This window comes from Hyla sarda, chromosome 10 (genome assembly GCF_029499605.1).
Source record: "Hyla sarda isolate aHylSar1 chromosome 10, aHylSar1.hap1, whole genome shotgun sequence".
Lineage (NCBI taxonomy): Eukaryota > Metazoa > Chordata > Amphibia > Anura > Hylidae > Hyla > Hyla sarda.
The window spans coordinates 48,593,909-48,615,547 of NC_079198.1; the positions used below are offsets into that span (position 1 = coordinate 48,593,909).

At 42.6% G+C, this 21,639-nt stretch overlaps 1 protein-coding gene across 4 annotated transcripts in view; it reads right to left on the reverse strand.

The window, feature by feature from the left end:
• Nucleotides 1-9,008: 9,008 nt before the first annotated feature.
• Nucleotides 9,009-21,639, reverse strand: part of LOC130293838 (izumo sperm-egg fusion protein 2-like) — a 127,358-nt gene continuing 114,727 nt past the window's right edge. For all 4 annotated transcript variants that reach the window (XM_056542998.1, XM_056542996.1, XM_056542997.1 and 1 more), the window contains one exon: nt 9,009-9,118. In XM_056542998.1, the coding sequence (XP_056398973.1) occupies nt 9,061-9,118 (58 nt within the window). In that variant the 3' untranslated portion in view covers nt 9,009-9,060. The remainder of the gene's footprint in view (nt 9,119-21,639) is intronic.

Below are 21,639 nucleotides of genomic sequence, written 5' to 3' on the forward strand. Positions count from 1 at the left end.
TACAGCTATCTATAGATAGCTGTATAAAGTGTATACCGCACAAAGGGTTAACCTACACTGTCCAGCAGTGTAAGTTAACTCTTCCCTTGCTGGGCTTGCGCATAGCGCACAGCTCAGCAAGGGGTTAAGTGAGCCAACAATGTGTATACTGTATACACATTGCAAGCTCACTGTAAGTTCTTGCTGGGCAGTAGATATACGATGTATACCTACGGCTCAGCGTCAGCTGTTCTCCTGGCTCTGTAGCCCTGAGAACAGCTGATCCCGACATTCACATAAGGACGATCGCAGCGGGTGTCAGGAGAAGTGACATCCCTGGGATCTGTCCCTCACTGCAGGTACTAATACTCCCAACATGGAGCACACTCTGCTCCATGCTGGGAGCTGTAGTATCTGCATTAATAGACATATGGCAGCGAGTGTAACTTCTGACACCCGCTGCGATCTGTCTATTAATGCAGGTACTACAGCTCCCAGCATGGAGCAGAGTGTACTCCATGTTGGGAGTGGTAGTACTTGTAGTAAAGGAAAGATCACTGCGGGTATCACTCCTGACAGCCGCTGCGATCCTCCAGTATAATGTATGAATGCAGCGGCCGCTCTCCTATGGTCCCCTGCACGGCCGTATATATACACATATTCCTATTTCTCACAGAGAGCTGTGATTGGCTGGAACCATCTGGCCAATCACAGCTCTGCGGGAAATATGAATATGTGTATATATACGTGAGTGCAGGGACCATAGGAGAGCAGCCGGCGCATCTATACATTATACAAGAGGATCGCAAGGGACCCCTGCGATCTGTCAATTAGTACAGGTAACTACTACTCCCATCATGGAAGAGTGTGTTCCATGCTGGGAGTAGTAGTACTACCTAAAAAATGTTTTTAAAAAAAAGTGAAAAACACGCACACACTACATTTTCATTATTGTCGGCTACATTTTTAGTGCTTTACCCGCTCACATAAATTGATCCCTGTTTAAAAATGAATAAACATTTCATAATAAAAAAGATACATTTCGTTAGATCCAATTTTTTCCATCACCACTGTATCTTTTTTATTATGATTTTTTTATGATACCCTGCGAAATTTTAATAAAAAAGGTATCTCCATTATTTATTAGGATCGCTAAAGTCCAAAAAAAGACTAAAGATTTACCGAATGTACCCGAATACCGAATGTATCCGAAAAAAACAACACGAATACCCGAATACCGAATGTATCCAAAAAATCTAAACCGAAAATATTGCCGAACCGAAATTTTTTTCCAAAACGAAAAAACGAAACGAAATTAAACGAAAATTTTTCTAGTGCACAAGTCTATTATTTATCAATGATATAGAGGATGGCATTAACAGCTCTGTTTCTATCTTTGCAGATGACACCAAGCTTTGTAGCTTGGTACAGTCTATAGAGGATGTGTATAGGTTACAAGATGACTTGGATAGACTAAGCTTCTGGGCATCCACTTGGCAAATGAGGTTTAATGTGGATAAATGTAAAGTTATGCATCTGGGTACTAATAACATGCATGCGTCGTATGTCTTAGGGGCGATTAAACTTGCAGAGTTTCTGGTAGAGAAGGATCTGGGTGTACTTGTAGATCACAGACTACAGAATAGCATGCAATGTCAGGCTGCTGCTTCCAAGGCCGGCAGGATACTGTCATGTATAAAAAGAGGCATGGACTCAAGGGACAGGGACATAATACTCCCCCTTTATAAAGCATTGGTACAGCCTCACCTGGAATATGCTGTTCAGTTTTGGGCACCAGTCAATAAAAGGGACACTGTGGAGCTGGAAAGGGTGCAGAGACACGCGACTAAATTAATATGGGGCATGGAACATCTTAGTTATGAGGAGCGATTAAAGGAGTTACAATTGTTTAGTCTTGAGAAGAAACGTTTAAGGGGGGATATGATAAATGTATATAAGTATATTAATGGCCCATACAAAAAATATTGAGAAAAACTGTTCCAGGTTAAACCCCCCCAAAGGACGAGGGGGCACTCCCTCCGTCTGAAGAAGAAAAGGTTTAGTCTCAAGGGGCGACACGCCTTCTTTACCATAAGAACTGTGAACTTATGAAACAGTCTACCTCAGGAACTGGTCACAGCAGGAAAATTTAACAGCTTTAAAACAGGGTTAGATACATTCCTGGAACAAAATGACATTAATCCTTATGAAGAAATATAAAATCCCACCCCTACCCTTCAGTTCCCTGGTTGAACTTGATGGTCTTTTTTCAACCATACTAACTATGTAATTATGTAAATACGACAGGGCTCCGAAAGTGAGAGAGCGCCATGCGCATTTGAGGACTAAATTAGGGATTGCATAGGGGTGGACATAGGGGTATTCTACGCCAGTGATTCCCAAACAAGGTTCCTCCAGCTGTTGCTAAATTCCCAGCATGCCTGGACAGTCAGTGGCTGTCCGGAAATGCTGGGAGTTGTTGTTTTGCAACAGCTGGAGGCTCTGTTTTGGAAACACTGCCGTACAATACGTTTTTCATTCTTATTGGGGGGGGGGGGACAATGTAAGGAGGTGTATATGTAGTGTTTTACCCTTTATTATGTGTTATTGTAGTGTAGTGTTTTTAGGGTACATTCGCACTGGCGTGTTACGGTGAGTTTCCCGCTAGGAGTTTGCGCTGCGGCGAAAAATTTGCCGCAGTCCAAAATGAAGCAGAAAACTTACTGTAAACCTGCCTGTGTGAATGTACACTGTACATTCACATGGGGGGCAAACCTCCAGGTGTTTCAAAACTACAACTCCCAGCATGTATTGACAGACCGTGCATTCTGGGAGTTGTACTTTTGGAACAGCTGGAGGCACACTGGTTGGAAAAGCTTCAGTTAGGTTCTGTTACCTAACTCAGTATTTTCCAACCAGTGTGCCTCCAGCTGTTGCAAAACTACAACTCCCAGCATGTACTGATCACCGAAGGGCATGCTTGGAGATGTAGTTATGCAACAGCTGGAGGTACGCATCTACAACTCCCATCATGCCAAGACAGCTGTTTGAGCATGCTGGGATTTGCAATTTAGCAACATCTGGAGGGCCACAGTGATCTCCAAACTGTGGCCCTCCAGATGTTGCAAAACTACAAATCCCAGCATGCCCAAACAGCTGTCTGGGCATGCTGGGAGTTGTAGTTTTGCAACATCTGGAGGACCACAGTTAGAGACCACTGTATAGTGGTCTCAAACTGTACCCTCCAGATGTTTCTAGGCAACTCACCGGCTTCCATAGGATCCAGCCTCACGACATCGTCGCCCGCCAATCTCCGTCGCCCATTGCCTCCGGATGGGTAAGTAGATCTTCGGCGCCCGGTCCTCTGTCGTTTCCCCATTCTGTTGTAGTTTTGCATGATCTGGAGGGATACAGTTTAGAGACCACTGCATAATGGTCTCAAACTGTAGCCCTCCAGCTGTTGCAAAACTACATATTCCAGCATGCCCAAACAGCTGTCTGGGCATGCTGGGAGTTGTAGTTTTGCAACATCTGGAGGACAACAGTTAGAGACCACTGTACAGTGGTCTCAAACTGTACCATCCAGATGTTTCTAGGGAACTCACCGGCTTCCGTAGGATCCAGCCGCACGACATCGTCGCCCGCCAATCTCCGTCGCTCGCTGCCTCCGGATGGGTAAGTGGATCTTCGGCGCCCGGTCCTCTGTCGTTTCCCCATTCTGCCCCACCTATTGTGGGCAGGATGGGGAAAATGAAAGTTAACCCCCCCGCCCCGATCTGCTATTGGTTGTCGCTTCTGGCGACCAATAGCAGGGATAGGAGGGGTGGCACCCCTGCCACCTCACTCCTATCCCCTCAGGGGGATCGTGGGTGTCTTAGACTATATCAGCCAACTTAGGTGGGGCTTGTAGCCTGTCTCTCCCTCCTACCATTGTATGTGTGCTCAGGCACACTGGAGGCAACTGGGAGCAGGCTGCAATGCTGCTGTAATTGCCCACTGGCCCCTGGTTTTTGCTTATCACGCACAGGTAGGTTAGCGTTAGGGCCCGTGCCATTTGAGAAACCTTGGCGTTGGTGTGCGGGCTCTGGTGTGTCCTTCATATAAGGATACACTGGCGAATGTCTCAATTTTGACATCAGTGTTGAGGGATAGCAAATGTCATTGCATACATCTACCACAGTAGTGCACCTAAATTTCTGTATTGTATTATTCTAATTGTTACACATTCACACCGTTTATCTGGTGTAGGAATCTATAGTGGCACTTGTAGTCCACTGCAGGCATCCTCCATTGTATGCATTTTTATCATGGGGATCGCCCCTAGCAACGGACTACAAGGGCAGGATCTGCTCCCCCAGTATAAATGCACAACTGCATTTGGGGTTGAGTACCTCCAGCCATTTGAGACCACGTTTTTTGTTGTTGTTTAAAAATTTATACTTGGAGGTGTGTAAACTCCATATGTTAATGCACCTTGAACATTTTCCAGGCAGCATTAAGGTTGCACCTGTGAGGCCATGCACCTATATCAGCCAACTTAGGTGGGGCTTGTAGCCTGTCTCTCCCTCCTACCATTGTATGTGTGCTCAGTCACACTGGAGGCAACTGGGAGCAGGCTGCATGTTGGCCTAATGCTTCCGTAATTGCCCACTGTCCCGTGCCATTTGAGAAACCTTGGCGTTGGTGTGCAGGCTCTGTTGTGTCCTTCATATAAGGATACACTGGCGAATGTCTCAATTTTAACATCAGTGTTGAGGGATAGTCAATATCATTGCATACATCTACCACAGTAGTGCACCTAAATTTATGTATTGTGTCTTAGACAATCGCGTTCCCCCTTATATCCCGGGTCATATAAAGTATGTTTATATTTATACCATAGACCCGTAATGACCCGGAATCGCTCAAATCCCAAGTGTGAATTCACTTGCGATTTTCTGCGATCATCGACATGGGGGGTCTGATGACCCCTCTGGGCGTTTGCACGGGATGCCTGCTGAATGATTTCAGCGGGCATCCCGGTCCGATCCCCGCCCAGCGCGCGGCAGGGGCCGGAATTCTCCATGACGTACGCTATGTCATGGGTCCTTAAGTACCAGGGTGTCATGATGTAGGCGTACGTCAAGGGTCCTTAAGGGGTTAATAACCTAAAATTAGCGATACTTGAAACCATCCCACCCTACACTCATAACATTCAGAAATTAAATAATAGAGAAGCATTTTGGATTTTTACTTTGGTTACTTCATTTCCTGATGGATTAAATGAAACAATAGAAAATGCCAGCTAAATTCCATTTTTCTCCATAGAATATTTAATTATATATATACTTTTTATATATCTTTTCTTTATACTGCCGTATGTTCCTTTTTGTATATGCGATTCTGTGCATTGTTTGTGGTGCAATTATTTAATAATTTTTAAATATTGTTTTATTTATTTTAAGATATCTGTAAAGGGCAAATTTTCTGCCCCATTAGAGGTAAAAAATTTCCCTATATAACCTCTGTGTTTAGTCCTATCCTACATGCCTGAGGAAGCAGATTTCCTGTGAAACGCATTGCATTGTGGGAAACAATTCCCTTCCCTGATCTGGTCTCAGGGCCTTATTTATCCCGCTGTTTGCTTTGGAGGAGGCATCGTTGGGTCTAGAGTAGAAATCCTGCAAGCCTCCCAGACAGAACTTATCGCATACTCGCAAGCCTCTGCAGCAGCTTTCCAGTCCTGCCAATCACACTCAACTTTCCTGGCCAACTGAACATTTTCCAGGCAGCATCAAGGTAGCACCTGTGAGGCCATGCACCTATATTAACCAACTTAGGTGGGGCTTGCAGTTTGCCTCCCTCCTCCCATTGTATGTGTGCTTAGTCACGCTGGAGGGTACCTGGGAGGACTCTGTGAGTTGACCTAATGCTGCTGTAATTGCCCACTGGCCCCTGTTTTGCTTTTCACGCACGGGTAGATTTAGCGCTAGGTCCCATGCCATTTGAGAAACCTTGGCATTGGTGTGCGGGCTCTGGTATGTCCTTCATATAAGGATATACTGGCAAATGTCTCAATTTTAACATCAGTGCACCTAAATTCCTGTATTATATTGTTCTAATTGTTACACATCCACACCGTCTATCTAGTGTAGGATTCTATTGTGGCACTTGTAGTCCGCTGCAGGCATCCTCCATTGTATGCATTTTTATGTTGGGGATCGCCCCTAGCAACAGACTATAAGGGCAGAATCTGCTCCCCCAGAATAAATGCACAACCGCATTTGGGGTTGAGCACCTCAAGCCATTTGAGACCACGTTTTTTTGTTATTGTTTCCTGGCCAATTGGTTGGAAGCCCCAGACAAGGTCCAGGCCGCAGGAATAGCTTAGACTCAAAGGTATACCTGAGTAAGTCCTCTCTGAATTGTTAATGTCCACTGTGAAGCAATTTTTATTGACATTCTTGAAGCTCATTACCAGTGAAAATTTCTATTGCTAGGGCCCATAGAGCCCTCAGAATGAAACCTAAACCATTCAAACCACCAATAGATGTCATCTGCAGGCTGTTGTGCGCACGAGTATGAGATGTCATCCTCAACAAGGCTAGAGACTTGAGCTCCTTTGTAGTGGAAGGCTGTACAATATTTCATTTTCCAGGACGTCTCTGTAGTTCCACTCATCAAGAGATGCACCCTCAATACACTGACCGACTATTTGTGTAAAAAGAAAATTCTATACTGGTGGCTGTTTCCTTTCAGACTAGTATTTTTCACTAGGAGGAAAGAGATTATTAATCCGCCAACACAGGGACTTGGAACCAGCTCTAGCTGTCTTGGAGCTTTCAGACCTCTCCATCCCTGATTGGTTCCAAGTGGCTGGCTAACCCATGCTACCTTTGGTCACTCCACGCCATCGTGGGAACCAACCAGCACTGGTAAAGGAGCTGAACCTATTAAAAAATTGTGCAAGATGACCCCCAAGAAGACTTCTGGCAGACAAACCCTGATCGCATAATGTGTGCATGTTTAGAAGTTAACTGCTGGACTTTCAAATTTCGTATTTCTTGTCATCCTACATGACTTGCTGTTCAACCCAGGGGATATGCCCTGTCAGGCCATAATGGGTCCCTGCTTTCTGTCCCTCCTGGTTTGACCACTATACATGGTGCATTTACCTCATCCTCCTTCCACCCCACCCCGAGTCCCCTTTGGAGGGACCACTATGCATGGTGGTGCTTCAACCTTTCCCTCCCTCTCTTCCCTCAACTCCCCCTTAAAACTCCTTCTCCCTTCCTTCCCTCCCTGACTTTCAATCAACCATATCCCATCATTAACCTTCTAATCCCTCATTAAACTCAAGTTTCAACAAATGGTATATGTTACCGGAAGAGGCCGGAAGAAGCTCGCACAGCGCAAAACCGCTGGCAGTTGCCTCACTTCTGAGCGCTCTGCAACAAGCTCCGACCGGGTCCGCGACTGATTCCATGTAGGAACTGGAAGTCTGGAATATAACAATGAGTGTGGATTGCCATTTGTTTCTTCGCTGGTTTGTTAGTGATTTAGTCTTTTGTGGTTCTCCAGCACCACCAGACTCAGCAATAGGACTAAGATCTCTCACAGTAGCCGGTCTTGCACATATAACACTGGCAGTCTCCCAGGAAAGATGCACAACGCACTGATAGTGACTCTACCTAAACCTGGAAAGACTCCTGACTTGCCCCAAACTTCCATCCAATATCTCTTCTCAATGTGGACATTAAAATATATGCAAAAATCTTAGCTACACGCTTACAACTGGTATTGCCCTCATTGGTGCATGAAGAATAAGTGGGCTTGACCCTGGCAGACAAGCTCCAGACAACACAAGGCATGCATTTTCTATTTTGCAACACTGCAAACACTCCTGCATACCCTCAGCATTTCTGACACTAAATGGCGAAAAAGAATTTGACAGGGTGAACTGGGTCTATGCCTTCTCTACTCTTTTCAAATTCAGGTTTTCAGGATTCAACGGTCTTATGTGTTCAGAACACCGCAGAACGCCACACATAACCCCGCGATCAGACATCTTATCCCCTATCCCAAGAATTGCCAAATTCACTTCCTGGTTTGAACGTATAGGTGTAGCAAAGGTGCTCAGCCCCTTTTATATTGCTCTACCTATTACGAACCATTAAAAAAATACCAGATTTTTTTTTCTACAAAGGGCTCAAGCTATTTTTACACTCTTCATTTGGCAAAATAAAAAACCCAGAACTGCTCATGGCATGCTGCTACACCATAGGTTTGCAGGAGGGCTAGGGGGTCTCCAATATCAGAGACTACTATAGAGCTTGCCTCCTGGACCAAATATCCCACTGGTGGCATGGATCCCCAAATAAATATTTTGTTGCAAAGTAATTGGCACTCAGCCGAATGAAAAACCTCAGGAGCAGGCTACTGGTCTCTCCTAAATCTTTCCCTACAATTGGGCTTGGATCGGGCCAGGAGACAACTAAACCACTTCGCGCAAGATGGGATTCAATGTCCTCCACAGCTGATTGCAAAATAAGTGCTACATAATTTTATAGATAATCTTAACCTCTCATCTTGGAAGGCCAAACCTTATATACAATCCAATTTGACCACTCCAAATACATAATCCCTAATAGTGATTTTTACTAATTCTTACAAATAGGGAATACCTAAGTGAATACAAGCCCTTTAACTGGACTATCCAGGTGAAATTCCTTGCTTTCCTATCCGGCCCCACACACAAATAAAGGGGGATATCCTTCTATTATGTCCTTCTAAACGATAAGGGGGTGTTCTCAAGCTCACTCCCATTCAGATAATAGGCGTCTGTGATGCCTGCTTTCATATTCTGGGATAACTTGCTGGGGACCTTCTCAAACATTTATAAAATATTCAAAAGTGCTATCCATCAAGAGGCAATAGGTAAAACCCTTCTTAGATGGTATTATACCACCTTCAGGTTCCAGAAAAATTGCTCCCCTTGCAATTACAACATTTAACACATGAATAATTAATAATTATTACACATTAATAATTCTTAGGTGTTTTAGTGAGAAAACTAAAATTAGGAATGTCCCCTTCAGCTGTTCAGACAATGATTGTTCTTTCAAGTAGTGCTCTCTTTCTCAGCCAGTACATCAATGTCCTGAAAGAATAAAGTAAAATATTACAGTCTGTCTTTATAATGAATAGCAATTCTGAATCAACTTATGTACAGTTTTCTAATGATCTGCTGAGTTATGTTTTGTTAAAGTGTACTTGTCATTTGCGAAAAACTTTTTACATAATGTAGACAATGACATCATATGTATGTTTGTAATATATAGACATGTGCACAACCAAAAATTTTGTTTAGTTTAGTTTTTTTCGGATAACATTTTTTTTGGTTCTGTTAAACCTTCGGAATACAGTAATTAGTTTTATTCTGTTTTCGGATGCATTCGTATATATTTTTTCGGTTCTATTCGGAAACTGTTCGGCTTTTGGATAAATTTGTTATTTCGGATCTATTCTTTATATATGTCGTTAGTAGGCTTGTGCAATTAGTTTCAGACGTAATTAGTTTTTGTCCGAATTGTTCATATTTCGTACATTCGGATTGATCCGCATGTACGAAATATTTACATCCGAATGAATCCGAATTTGCAACAAAACGAATTGTACATGCCTACTAAATTGTGAAAAGCAAATTTTATTTTTGTTAAAACAAAATTCGTTTTCATTTAGAAGCAAGGGACCATTTAATAAAGTGTGTGTTTTTCACTTTTTTTCCAAAATGTTTTAGGTAGAACTACTACTCCCAGCATGGAACATACTTTTCCATGCTGGGAGTAGTAGTACCTGTACAAATAGACATATTGCCCCGGGTGTCAGTCCTGACACTCGATGCGATCGTCCATAATATAGCAGAGATGCAAGCGGCTCTATACAGCTCTCACATTTCTGCTCTGTACTCCGGCCAGTGATGTGAATAGAACATCCCTCATTCATATTTTCCACCCAGAGTGGTGATTGGCCGGATGGTTGAAGCCAATCACAGCTCTGAGGGAAATATGAATGAGTGAGTGGCCGGCCGGAGTATAGTTCAGAGATGTGAGCACAGGAGAAAGCTGCTCTGCATCTCTGCTATAGACAGGACGATGACAGCAGGTGTCAGTAGTGATACCCGCTGTGATCTGTTCTTACCTGCAGGTACTACTACTACCAACATGGAGCACAATCTTCTCCATGCTGGGAGCTGTAGTACTTGCATTAACAGACAGATCGCAGCGAGTGTAACTTCAGACACCCGCTGCGATCTGTCTATTAATGCAGGTACTACAGCCCCCAGCATGGAGAAGAGTGTGCTTCATGTTGGGAGTAGTAGTACCTGCAGTTAAAGGTCACAGCGGATGTCACTACTGACATCCGCTGTGATCGTCCTGTATAATGTATAGATGCGGCCGGCGCTCTTCCATGGTTCCCTTCACTGATGTATATATACACATATTCATATATCCCACAGAGAGTTGTGATTATGCGGAAAATATGCGGAAAATATGAATAGGTGTATATATACGTCAGTGCAGGGGACCATAGAAGAGCAGTCGGCCGCATCCATACATTATACAGGAGGATCGCAACGAACCTGGCGATCTGTCAATTAGTACAGGTACTACTACTCCCATCATGGAACAGTGTGTTCCATGCTGGGAGTAGTAGTACTACATAAAAAAAAGAAAAAAAAGTGAAAAACACACACACTACATTTTTATTATTGTCGGCTACATTTTTAGTGCCCTGCCCGCCCATATAAATTGATCCCTGTTAAAAAATGTATAAAAAATTTGTTATAAAAAAGATACATTTCGTTGGATACAATTTTTTCCTTCACTACTGAATTTTTTTATTTTAGTTTTTTAATGGTACCCTATGAAATTTAATTAAAAAAGGAATCTCCATCTCCAATAGCCATAAAAACAAATAATGAAATCGGCCAAAAACTAAAATAAAACTATGTATTGGTTAAAAAAGGGTATTTTTTCAGGGTGAAAAGGTGTTATCTTGTTCCTGCAGCTATTGCCTATGTGTCTCTATGCAAAGACAAAATACAGGAAGTGTGGAGGTGGGATAAGCAGGGCTCTCTGGATGCTCCTGGCCTGTCAATCAGCCCGCTGTGAGATATGGGGTATGTCACAGAGCCTCAGTGCACAGCACAGTGCCCCGTTTGTTCTGCCCACACTTCCTGTATTTTGCCACTGCACAGAGACACACAGGCAATAGATGCAGGAACAAGATAGCACCTTTTCACCCCCCAAAAATATATATATTTTTTTTACAAACATACATATGATGTTATTATCTACATTATGTAAACAGTTTTGCAAATAGCAAGTACACTTTAAATCTATGCCAGGAGTTATATTGTGCGTGCTGTCCACATACTGCATATATACTCACAGCTAGTCACTACAAAGGTTATTTTGTCAGTATCGTGAACCAGTTAAAGGGGTACTCAGGTGGAAATCTGCTGCCAGAAAGTTAAACAGATTTGTCAATTACTTCTATTTAGAAATCTTAAGTCTTCCAGTACTTATCAGCTGCTGTATACTACAGAGAAAGTTGTTGAGTTCTTTCCAGTCTGACCCCAGTGCTCTCTGCTGCCGCCTTTGTCCATGTCAGGAACTGTCTAGAGCAGGAGAAGTTTACTATGGGGATTAGCTTCTACTCTGGATTTGAAAACATTTGTTTACCGCTGGAGTATCCCTTTAAAGGGGTATTTCATCATAGAAAACCCATTTGAGGTCCCAGATACCTCAGCAATTAACTGATTACAGCATTATTACCCCAAAATGTTTGTACAGCATCTCAGCACTTTTTAAAAACTGTGAGAAAGAACTGTAAACCTCTTTTCTGACATTTTTTTTTTTTTTTTTTTAGCATTCTTTTGATACTCCAAACCACCAACCATTAGTTCTTCTACTTGTGGTACTCTGTTGTGCTCCTACAGGACAGGGAAAGAGATATTTTGAGGGCACTGATGAGCTAATGAGAAAGCTGACTTCATGTTGTTTCCCAGAGCAGGAATACCTTTGCTACCTGTACTCTGTTTGGGAGGTCGCTGTCCCCTAAGGTGCTTGTCTCTGACCAAAATCTTATTGTGTCTTGATCCGAAAATGTATTTTATTAAGTTTTTTAAGTATTTGCAGTCTACTGTGCCTTCAACCCCTTAAGGACACAGCCCATTTTGCCCTTGAGGACACATCCAATGTTATTTTTGCATTTTCGTTTTTTCCTCCTCGCCTGCTAAGACCCATAACTTATTTATATTTCCATCCACAGATCCATATGAGAGCTTGTTTTATGCGTGACCATTTGTACTTTGTAATAACATTGCTTATTTTACAAACAAATTGATTAAAAAAAAGACAAAAAATAATATTTGTATGGGGAAATGTTGCAAATTTTGGAGGGTTTTGTTTTCACTCTGTACACAGTTTAAACTAACAAAATGCATGTTTTTTTTATTCTGTAGGTCAATACAATTAAAATCATATTCAAGTTTATATGCTACTAACTTTAGTGCTTTTAAAAAAAATTCTAACTTAACAAAAAATAAATAAATAAGTATGTTTAAAATTGCCCTATTTTGACCACCTATAACTTTCTAACTTTTCCGTATATACGGGACTATATGAGAGATCATTTTTTGCATTGTGTGCTGAAGTTTCTTTTGGTATGATTGGAACCTTTTGCAAATATGACTTTTTAATCGCTTTTTATTAATTTTATTTGGAATGTAATGTGACCAAAAAGCAGCAGTTTTGGATTTTTAAATTTTTTTTTACATTTACATAGTTCATTAAAAGGTATCATTTAGATAACATTTTGATAGTTTGGACATTTATGCATGCACTGATGCAAAATTTATTTATTCATATTTTTTTACACTTTTTGGGGTAAAATGGGAAAAAGGGGCAATTTTAATTTTTATTGGGGGAGCGGCTTATTCACATTTATTTTTGAACCATTTATTTTACACTTTTTATGTCCCCATAGGGGACCATTTATAGCTATCATTAGATTGTTAATGTCCAGTGCTATGCATAGGCATAGCACTTATCAGTATTATCAGCAATCTACTACTAGTATGCTATTATGCAGATTAGAGAAGAAGACCCAGTGAGAGCGGTCAAAGGCATGTGAGGGGACATCCATCTGTCATATTGGATGATTGGAACTCCACTGTCGTGCCATGGGTCAGATCACCCATCAGCCATCAGAACTGCCACAATCGCAGACTCCATGATCAGTATTGATTATGGCATCCGAAAGATTAATGGTAGACATCAGCACAATTGCTGATGTCCGCCATTACCGGCAGTGCCTTTTAATAGCTTCTCTTAGAAACCCTCAAACAATTTACGTACAACATAGTTAAATGGATTTTCTCATCTGACTTTTTCAGCATTGGACTAAACCTTTCTTATCTTCCTGTTTTCAGCAGGGAGGGCAATTGATTTGTGATGGACAATTCAGATACACTGACTGTGAGCAAGCAACTCAACACTGTGCATGACTCACTGATACAGTACAGCTTAAACGCATAATATTATTTATATGTGCGTGCGTGCGTGCGTGTGTGTGTGCAGGGCCTGACTGGGTGTAAAAACCAGCCCTGTAAAAATTACATACCAGCCTCATAGTGTTGCGTCATTATACCATCACTTTGTCATTTTCTTGTTCATAAAACGGTAAAATATAGTTCCCGCACATTAGGTGCAGTATAGTTCCCCCACATTAGGTGCAGTATAGTTCCCCCACATTAGGTACAGTATAGTTCCCCCACATTAGGTGCAGTATAGTTCCCCCACATTAGGTGCAGTATAGTTCCCCCACATTAGGTGCAGTATAGTTCCCTCACATTAGGTGCAGTATAGTTCCCCCACATTAGGTGCAGTATAGTTCCCCCACATTAGGTGCAGTATAGTTCCCCCACATTAGGTGCAGTATTAGTTCCCCCACATTAGGTGCAGTATTAGTTCCCCCACATTAGGTGCAGTATTAGTTCCCCCACATTAGGTGCAGTACAGTTCCCCCACAGACACACAGCCTTCAGCCATATACAGTGTATGGCTGGAGGCTGTGTGCTTGTTTACTGCCCCACTTCAGTATTCCGACCACCTCTCCGGGGTCACGATCTACTGCTATGGCCTATGGGTAGATCGTGACCCCAGAGCGGTGGTCGGAATACTGAAGAGGACGTGCCGCTGGTCACTTACCATGCGGGCGTCCTCCTCACCGCTCCACTCTGCTCGGCTCTGTTACTATGGGTGCACGCACGGGAAGTCAGTGACGTCCCTGCATGCGCTACCTCCCGACGGCCCCTGCGTTTTTAAAGTTAACACAGGGCCGGCGGCCTCAGAGAGGTAACCGGGGCATCCTTGTGTCCCGAAAAGATTTTTTGGGACACAAACATGTCCCTAATGTGACGCAACCACACCTCAAAGCGGCCCCAGGTCCGGCGGCCCACTGGGAAATTTCACGGTATCCGGATAGGCCAGTCCGTGTGTGTGAAGTGTCAGTGATTATGTTTACATAAAGAAAAGGCTCCTAGAAGATGACATCCCTCTTCCGCGGAGAGAGAGTGTGTGACAAAAGCAGTAAAGAGGAAGAGAAAAAAAGCAGCTGTAACATAAAAAGAAGAAGGCAAGTTTGAAAATCATATATATTTATATGCCCTACAATTTAAAAACTGATTAAGGAGATGGTGTTCAACTTTGGGCACTTACATATAAGATGGACATGGCTGAACCGGAGAGGGTGCAGAGGAGGGCAACAAAGATAATTAATGGTATGTAAGGATTACAGGACCAAGAACAATTATTAAACTTGGGGTTATTAAGTTTGGAGAAAATACATATTATGGGCAATTTGATCACAATGTACAAATATATGAATGGACAGTACAGACATCTTTCTAGTTATCTTTTTATACCTAGGCCGGTAACCATGACAAGGGGGCATCCTCAACGTCTAGAGGAATGAAGGTTTTATCATTGTCACAAATGAGGATTCTTTACTGTAAGAGCAGTGAGACATGGAACTCTCTGCCATATGATGTTGTGATGTCTGACTCAATAAACACATGTAAGGGGGACCTGGATGTTTTTATGGAGAATTTATTATTACAAGTTAAGAATACTAGGCTTATGTGAATAGAACATTGATCCAGTGACAATAGGCATCAGCCTCATGGGGCTTTTGCTTTCCTCTGGATCAACACAGTAGGGTTTTAGGTTGAACTTGATAGAATGTAACTATAGAATATGTAACTATGGAATACACCTTTAAAAGCAGCACAAATCCACCATAAATAAAAAATTAGTGCGCTACTTTGCTGGGGTGCACATACTTTACCCATCTAAAATTGTAACAGAGGTCCCTTTTAATATTCGTGTGTGGTCTATTCCCCCCATAGGCACTGGTGATAGTTCAGAAAACCTGAATGATTTTGTATACAGTGTCCAGTAGAAGATGAGACATTTTTTGCACTGTGCACGTGTTGTGCTCAATGCGTGCTGACAGATGTTATGCAGGGCCAGCTAGGAGTTGTATTTGTAGCTAGAGGGTAATAGCTGGACCCTGTACACCTTCCTCATGACCTCAGCAATCTTTGCCAATGGGGGGTCTGCATGTTGTGCAGTATAGTCTATGCCACCGAAGCACTCCTGTGGTATCTGGGTACAGATGTGCCCAAGAGGTTAGTGCACGTAAATGTGACTCAACACAACTGTGAACTTACAAAATGAACTTTAATTTACTGAAAAGGTTTTTCTGTTCACAAAACATATATTTTACTGCCAAGCATATGAGAAGAGGAAGAATAGCTTGGACAAAAAATAGAAAGTCTCTAGGACTTGATTAAGACTGAATACACTTTGAAGGTTAACTTAGAGGCACTATCATTATGAAAAACTTTTTATATTTTGTAGTACTACTGAGAAGATGACTTTAAATTTTTTTTATTTTTTTTACAAAAAAAATAAAAAATGAAAATAGCCACCACTAGGGTTCATCTATCTTTATGCAGACAGACTACTCTGTATTTTGCAGCATACTGAATACCGGCCATAAAGCAAGTTGGTATCCAGTATAGGAGTATATGTAGTTTTGCAACAGCTAAAGGTAACACTGCTTTGCAAACACTGCAGCTCCAGCTGTTGCAAAACTACAACTCCCAGCATGCTTGAATAGCCAAAGCTTTCTCTGACTTCTGAATGACAACAAAGCTAATAAGACATTCAGGAATCTGTTGAAAGCTGAATGACCCACATAGTGACAGCTATGTTGATTAGCATCCAGCTTTACTAGGAACAGATAGAAAATGTATGCATAAAAACTACTGTACTTTTATCACAAAAATTCTTGCACTAATTTAGAAATAATTATTTTTCTATTTGCTCATTTTGTTTTGTCATAAACTCACCATTCCTTTTTCTCCCTTCTGACTAAGTTATTCTATCCCTCTCAAAGGTGGATTATAGATGATATCCCTTCAGTGTGGACTGATAGCAGCTTGAGGGTGTATATATACTTCACACAATTTTTGACTAAAGAGTACTCTTGTTTACAACTTTTTTTTTTAAATCCTGCCCAGGCTGCCGGCATTAAAACAAAAAAAACTCTACTTACCACCTAATGTGACCCTTTTCTTGGTGTCGGGGGCTAAAGCATCAGACAACAGGTCGGGTAATCGCTGGCGACAGTGATATCCCGCCTCGGTCAGTGATTAGATAAGCGGCAGTGTGATGTATTAGGATCCGGAAAAAGATCAGTTCTGGAGCTCCTATTTAAATCCAATTCTTTTTAATATATTTATTAATGAATTTGTAAAGGGAGTATATAGTAAAGTATCAATCTTTGCAGATGATACTAAAATAATTTAAAGTGGTTTACATAATAGAGGACAGTTACAAATAGATCTGAATAGGTTGGAGGCTTGGGCTGAGAAGTGGCAAATGAGGTTTAACACTGATAAATGTAAGGTTATGCACATAGGAAGAAAAAGACCAGGCTAGGAATATGTATTAAATGAGAAAACACTGGAGACTATTGACATGGAAAAGGACTTTAACCCCTTAAGGACGCAGGACGTAAATGTACGTCCTGGTGAGGTGGTACTTAACGCACCAGGACGTACATTTACGTCCTAAGCATAACCGCGGGCATCGGAGCGATGCCCGTGTCATGCGCGGCTGATCCCGGCTGCTGATCGCAGCCAGGGACCCGCCGGCAATGGCTGACGCCCGCGATCTCGCGGGCGTCCGCCATTAACCCCTCAGGTGCCGGGATCAATACAGATCCCGGCATCTGCGGCAGTTCGCGATTAAAATGAACGATCGGATCGCCCGCAGCGCTGCTGCGGGGATCCGATCATTCATAACGCCGCACGGAGGTCCCCTCTCCTTCCTCCGTGCGGCTCCCGGCGTCTCCTGCTCTGGTCTGTGATCGAGCAGACCAGAGCAGGAGATGACCGATAATACTGATCTGTTCTATGTCCTATACATAGAACAGATCAGTATTAGCAATCATGGTATTGCTATGAATAGTCCCCTATGGGGACTATTCAAGTGTAAAAAAAAATGTAAAAAAATGTAAAAGTAAAAAAAAAGTGAAAAATCCCCTCCCCCAATAAAAAAGTAAAACGTCCGTTTTTTCCTATTTTACCCCCAAAAAGCGTAAAAAACATTTTTATAGACATATTTGGTATCGCCGTGTGCGTAAATGTCCGAACTATTAAAATAAAATGTTAATGATCCCGTACGGTGAACGGCGTGAACGAAAAAAAATTTAAAAAGTCCAAAATTCCTACTTTTTTAATACATTTTATTAAAAAAAAAATTATAAAAAATGTATTAAAAGTTTTTTATATGCAAATGTGGTATCAAAAAAAAGTACAGATCATGGCGCAAAAAATGAGCCCCCATACCGCCGCTTATACGGAAAAATAAAAAAGTTATAGGTCATCAAAATAAAGGGATTATAAACGTACTAATTTGGTTAAAAAGTTTGTGATTTTTTTTAAGCGCAACAATAATATAAAAGTATATAATAATGGGTATCATTTTAATCGTATTGACCCTCAGAATAAAGAACACATGTCATTTTTACCATAAATTGTACGGCGTGAAAACATAACCTTCCAAAATTAGCAAAATTGCGTTTTTCGTTTTAATTTCCCCACAAAAATAGTGTTTTTTGGTTGCGCCAGACATTTTATGATATAATGAGTGATGTCATTACAAAGGACAACTGGTCGCGCAAAAAACAAGCCCTCATACTAGTCTGTGGATGAAAATATAAAAGAGTTATGATTTTTAGAAGGCGAGGAGGAAAAAATGAAAACGTAAAAATTAAATTGTCTGAGTCCTTAAGGCCAAAATGGGCTGAGTCCTTAAGGGGTTAAAGGAGTTTAAGTTAACAGTAAATTTTACTGTAGTGGCCAGTGTCAGGCAGCTGCTGCCAAAGCATATGAAGTCATGGGGTGCATCAAAAGGGGCATAGATACCCAACCTTATACCCAGGACTGTATAACAAGGGCGCATCCTCTACATCTAGAGGAAAACAGGTTTCTACACCTGCACAGGCAGGGGTTCGTTACTGTAAAAGCAGTAAAACTATGGAACTCTCTTCCACATGATGCTGTAATATCTGACTAAGGCTGCATTCACATCTTGTTTTTACATTACGGGTGCCGGATCTGGCTGGAGGAGGGGCAAACCGGGCTCTCCCGTACCCCAGCCAGACCAGCCCTGAACTCCATTCACTTTAATGAGCTGACCGGAGTCAAATGGTGACTCCCGTCGGCTCATTTTTGACCCGTATGCGGTTTCATGACGGACCTAAAACAGTAGTATACTACGGTTTTAGGTCCGGTCACAAAACCGGATACGGGTCAAAAATGAGCCGACCGGAGTCACCGTTTGACTCCAGTCGGCTCATTAAAGTGAATGAAGTTTAGCGCTGGTCTGGCTGGGGTACGGGAGAGCCCGGTTTGCCCTGACCGAAGCCGGATCCCGCACCCGTAATGTAAAAGTGAGACGTGAATGCAGCCTTAGTCTACTTTCACACTGCCATTAGCACATAGCAGTGTGATGGCTGTCGGAGGAGCCGCGGGGAATAGCGGGAGAAAAATTACTGCAAGAGCTGTCTTTTTCTCCCGCTGTTCCCGTCAAAAAATAACGGGTCCCGGCGGCCCCTATAATAGTAAAGGGGAGCCGCCGGCACCCATTGTTGTCCGTTCTCCCCGCCATGAGAACGGCCATTAAAGTGACAAAAAAAAAAATAGACTTTAACGGCCGTTCTCGAAGGGACGCAACGACAGTGTGAAAGGGGCCTTACAAGTTCAAAGGGACCTGGAAATTTTTCTTAAAAAAAATATTTTATTGAAGGTTATTGATATAGATTTATTGGCACAGAACATTGATTCAGGAATTAGTTTTTTGCTTTCCTCTGGATCAACACAGTAATTTCAGGTTTAAATTAATAGGCTCCTGTCTATTTTTCAACCTTACAAACTACTTATGTAACTATATTGTGTATTCTCTTGACTGTGTCCCATCAGTTCCGTAGTCACTGATATTTTTGGGCAGCCGGGGAAGGGAAGGGATTCGTCCAGGTTTCGAGGGACAGGGTCTTCCAGGGTAGGGGAACCCAGGGCAATTTTTTGCACCAGAGCCCTATGGTTTCCAGTTATGTCTCTGCCACAACAGATGGTAATCCTGGGTGGTGGATGAACGCTTGTGCCCTTATGTCAAAGAAAAATATGTCTTTATTCTAGAAGTTCAGTCAAAGGGCCTGATACCACACAGAGAAAATCGTGCATCTCTTGTCTGGAGGCCCCAGTTTGGTTAACAGAACCAATTTCCAAGTCGGGGGATAGACCTGACCGCTGAGTTAAGAACTCCTATACAAAGAAGTCTTTATTTTTAAGTCAACTTTAGTCACTGATACACTGCAATAAACACATCTTCTCTGCACATAAAACAAAAAGCTTGTTGTCCTTTCAGCCTGGGACTTTGTGAAACAATCTTTGACTTCTGTTTTTATTTGAAGTTTTACAAGTAAAATTGTGTTGCACCCAGTATCTGGTTATTTGCTCACACCATTAACACCAGGGATAAGCGAGCCAAACCCACAAAACCCAGTCATGCTCAGAAATTTTGTGGAAAAGTGGTTTGCGGAACATTAGAACTTTGCCAGGCTTGGCTCACACAAGCCTACCAACAGGGCTATAATAAGAGAAGGGATGAGGAAAATATGGATTTTGGCACAATGTCAGCTCTGCATTTTTAATTTTATTTCCGTAAATATTTCTACCCATAATGACTCCACATTATCGTTTCCCTCCCATATATCTTCCCGCAGTGTGGCCTTCAGACTGGACTTTACAAAAAGGCAAACACCTCCCCCTTAAAAAAATTTCAGATCCTTCCTAAATAGACTTTAACCCTGTATGTTGACCGCCCAGGCATAACTATCATCCAACCATGTCTCTGTTATACTCACTATGTCATAATTTACCTTACATATTACCAACTCCAGTTCATCAGTCTTATTAGTCAGACTTCTGGCATTAGTCAACATGCAATTCAAAATGTGTCTGGAATTTCCCCTATGAAGCTTATCCCTACAAACTATTCTTACCCCTCGCTCCACTCCACCCCCAGGTACATTAATAAGCCTCAGCTCTCTATCTTCACTATTTCTACCCTTCTATGCTGTAGATTCCTTCCCCTCCATTCCCTAGTCTAAACACTCCTCCACCCTTCTGGCCATCTTCTCCCCCAAGCACAGTTGCACCCTTCCCATTGAGGTGCAGCCCATCCCAACAGTAGAGCTGGTATCCGACAGAGAAGTCGGCCCGATTCTCCATGAACCCAAACCCCTCCTTTCTACACCAGCTTCTAAGACTTGCTGTAGTCCCTGATATTTTTGTGCAGCCTCAGGGAAGGGGGAAGGGTTCGTCCAGGTTTGAGGGACAGGGTTGTCCAGGGTAGGGAAGCCCAGGACAGTTTTTTGCACCAGACCCCTATGGTTCCCAGCTATGTCTCTGCCACAATAGGTGGTAATCCTGGTGGATGAACGCTTGTGTCCTTATGTCAAGCGATCTCCCGCTGCCTCTCTGGTGTGACTCTTGGTACAAGTAATATTTCAGAAAATCCTACCTTGGAGGTCCTTGCCTTAAAGGGGTACTCTGCCCCTAGACATCTTATCCCCTATCCAAAGGATAGGGGATAAGATGTCTGATCGCAGGGGTTCCGCCGCTATGGACCCCCGCATTCTACCATGCGGCACCCACCTGTAATGGCTTCCGGAACTGCTGGAGGCCCTCAGGCTAACACCATCCCGACCACGGAGGTAAGATCGTGAAGTCATGACTCCTCCCATAAACTTGCATTGAGGGGGCGGCGTGTGACGTCACACAGGGTCGAGTCGTGACATAATGATCTTACGTCCCCGTGGTCGGGATGGAATGAGCCTGAGAGCCTCCAGCGGTTCCGGAAGCCATTACAGGTGGGTGCCGCATGGTAGAAAGCGAGGGCCCCCAGCAGCGGGACCCCCGCAATCAGACATTTTATCCCCTATCCTTTGGATAGGGGATAAGATGTCTAGGTGCGGAGT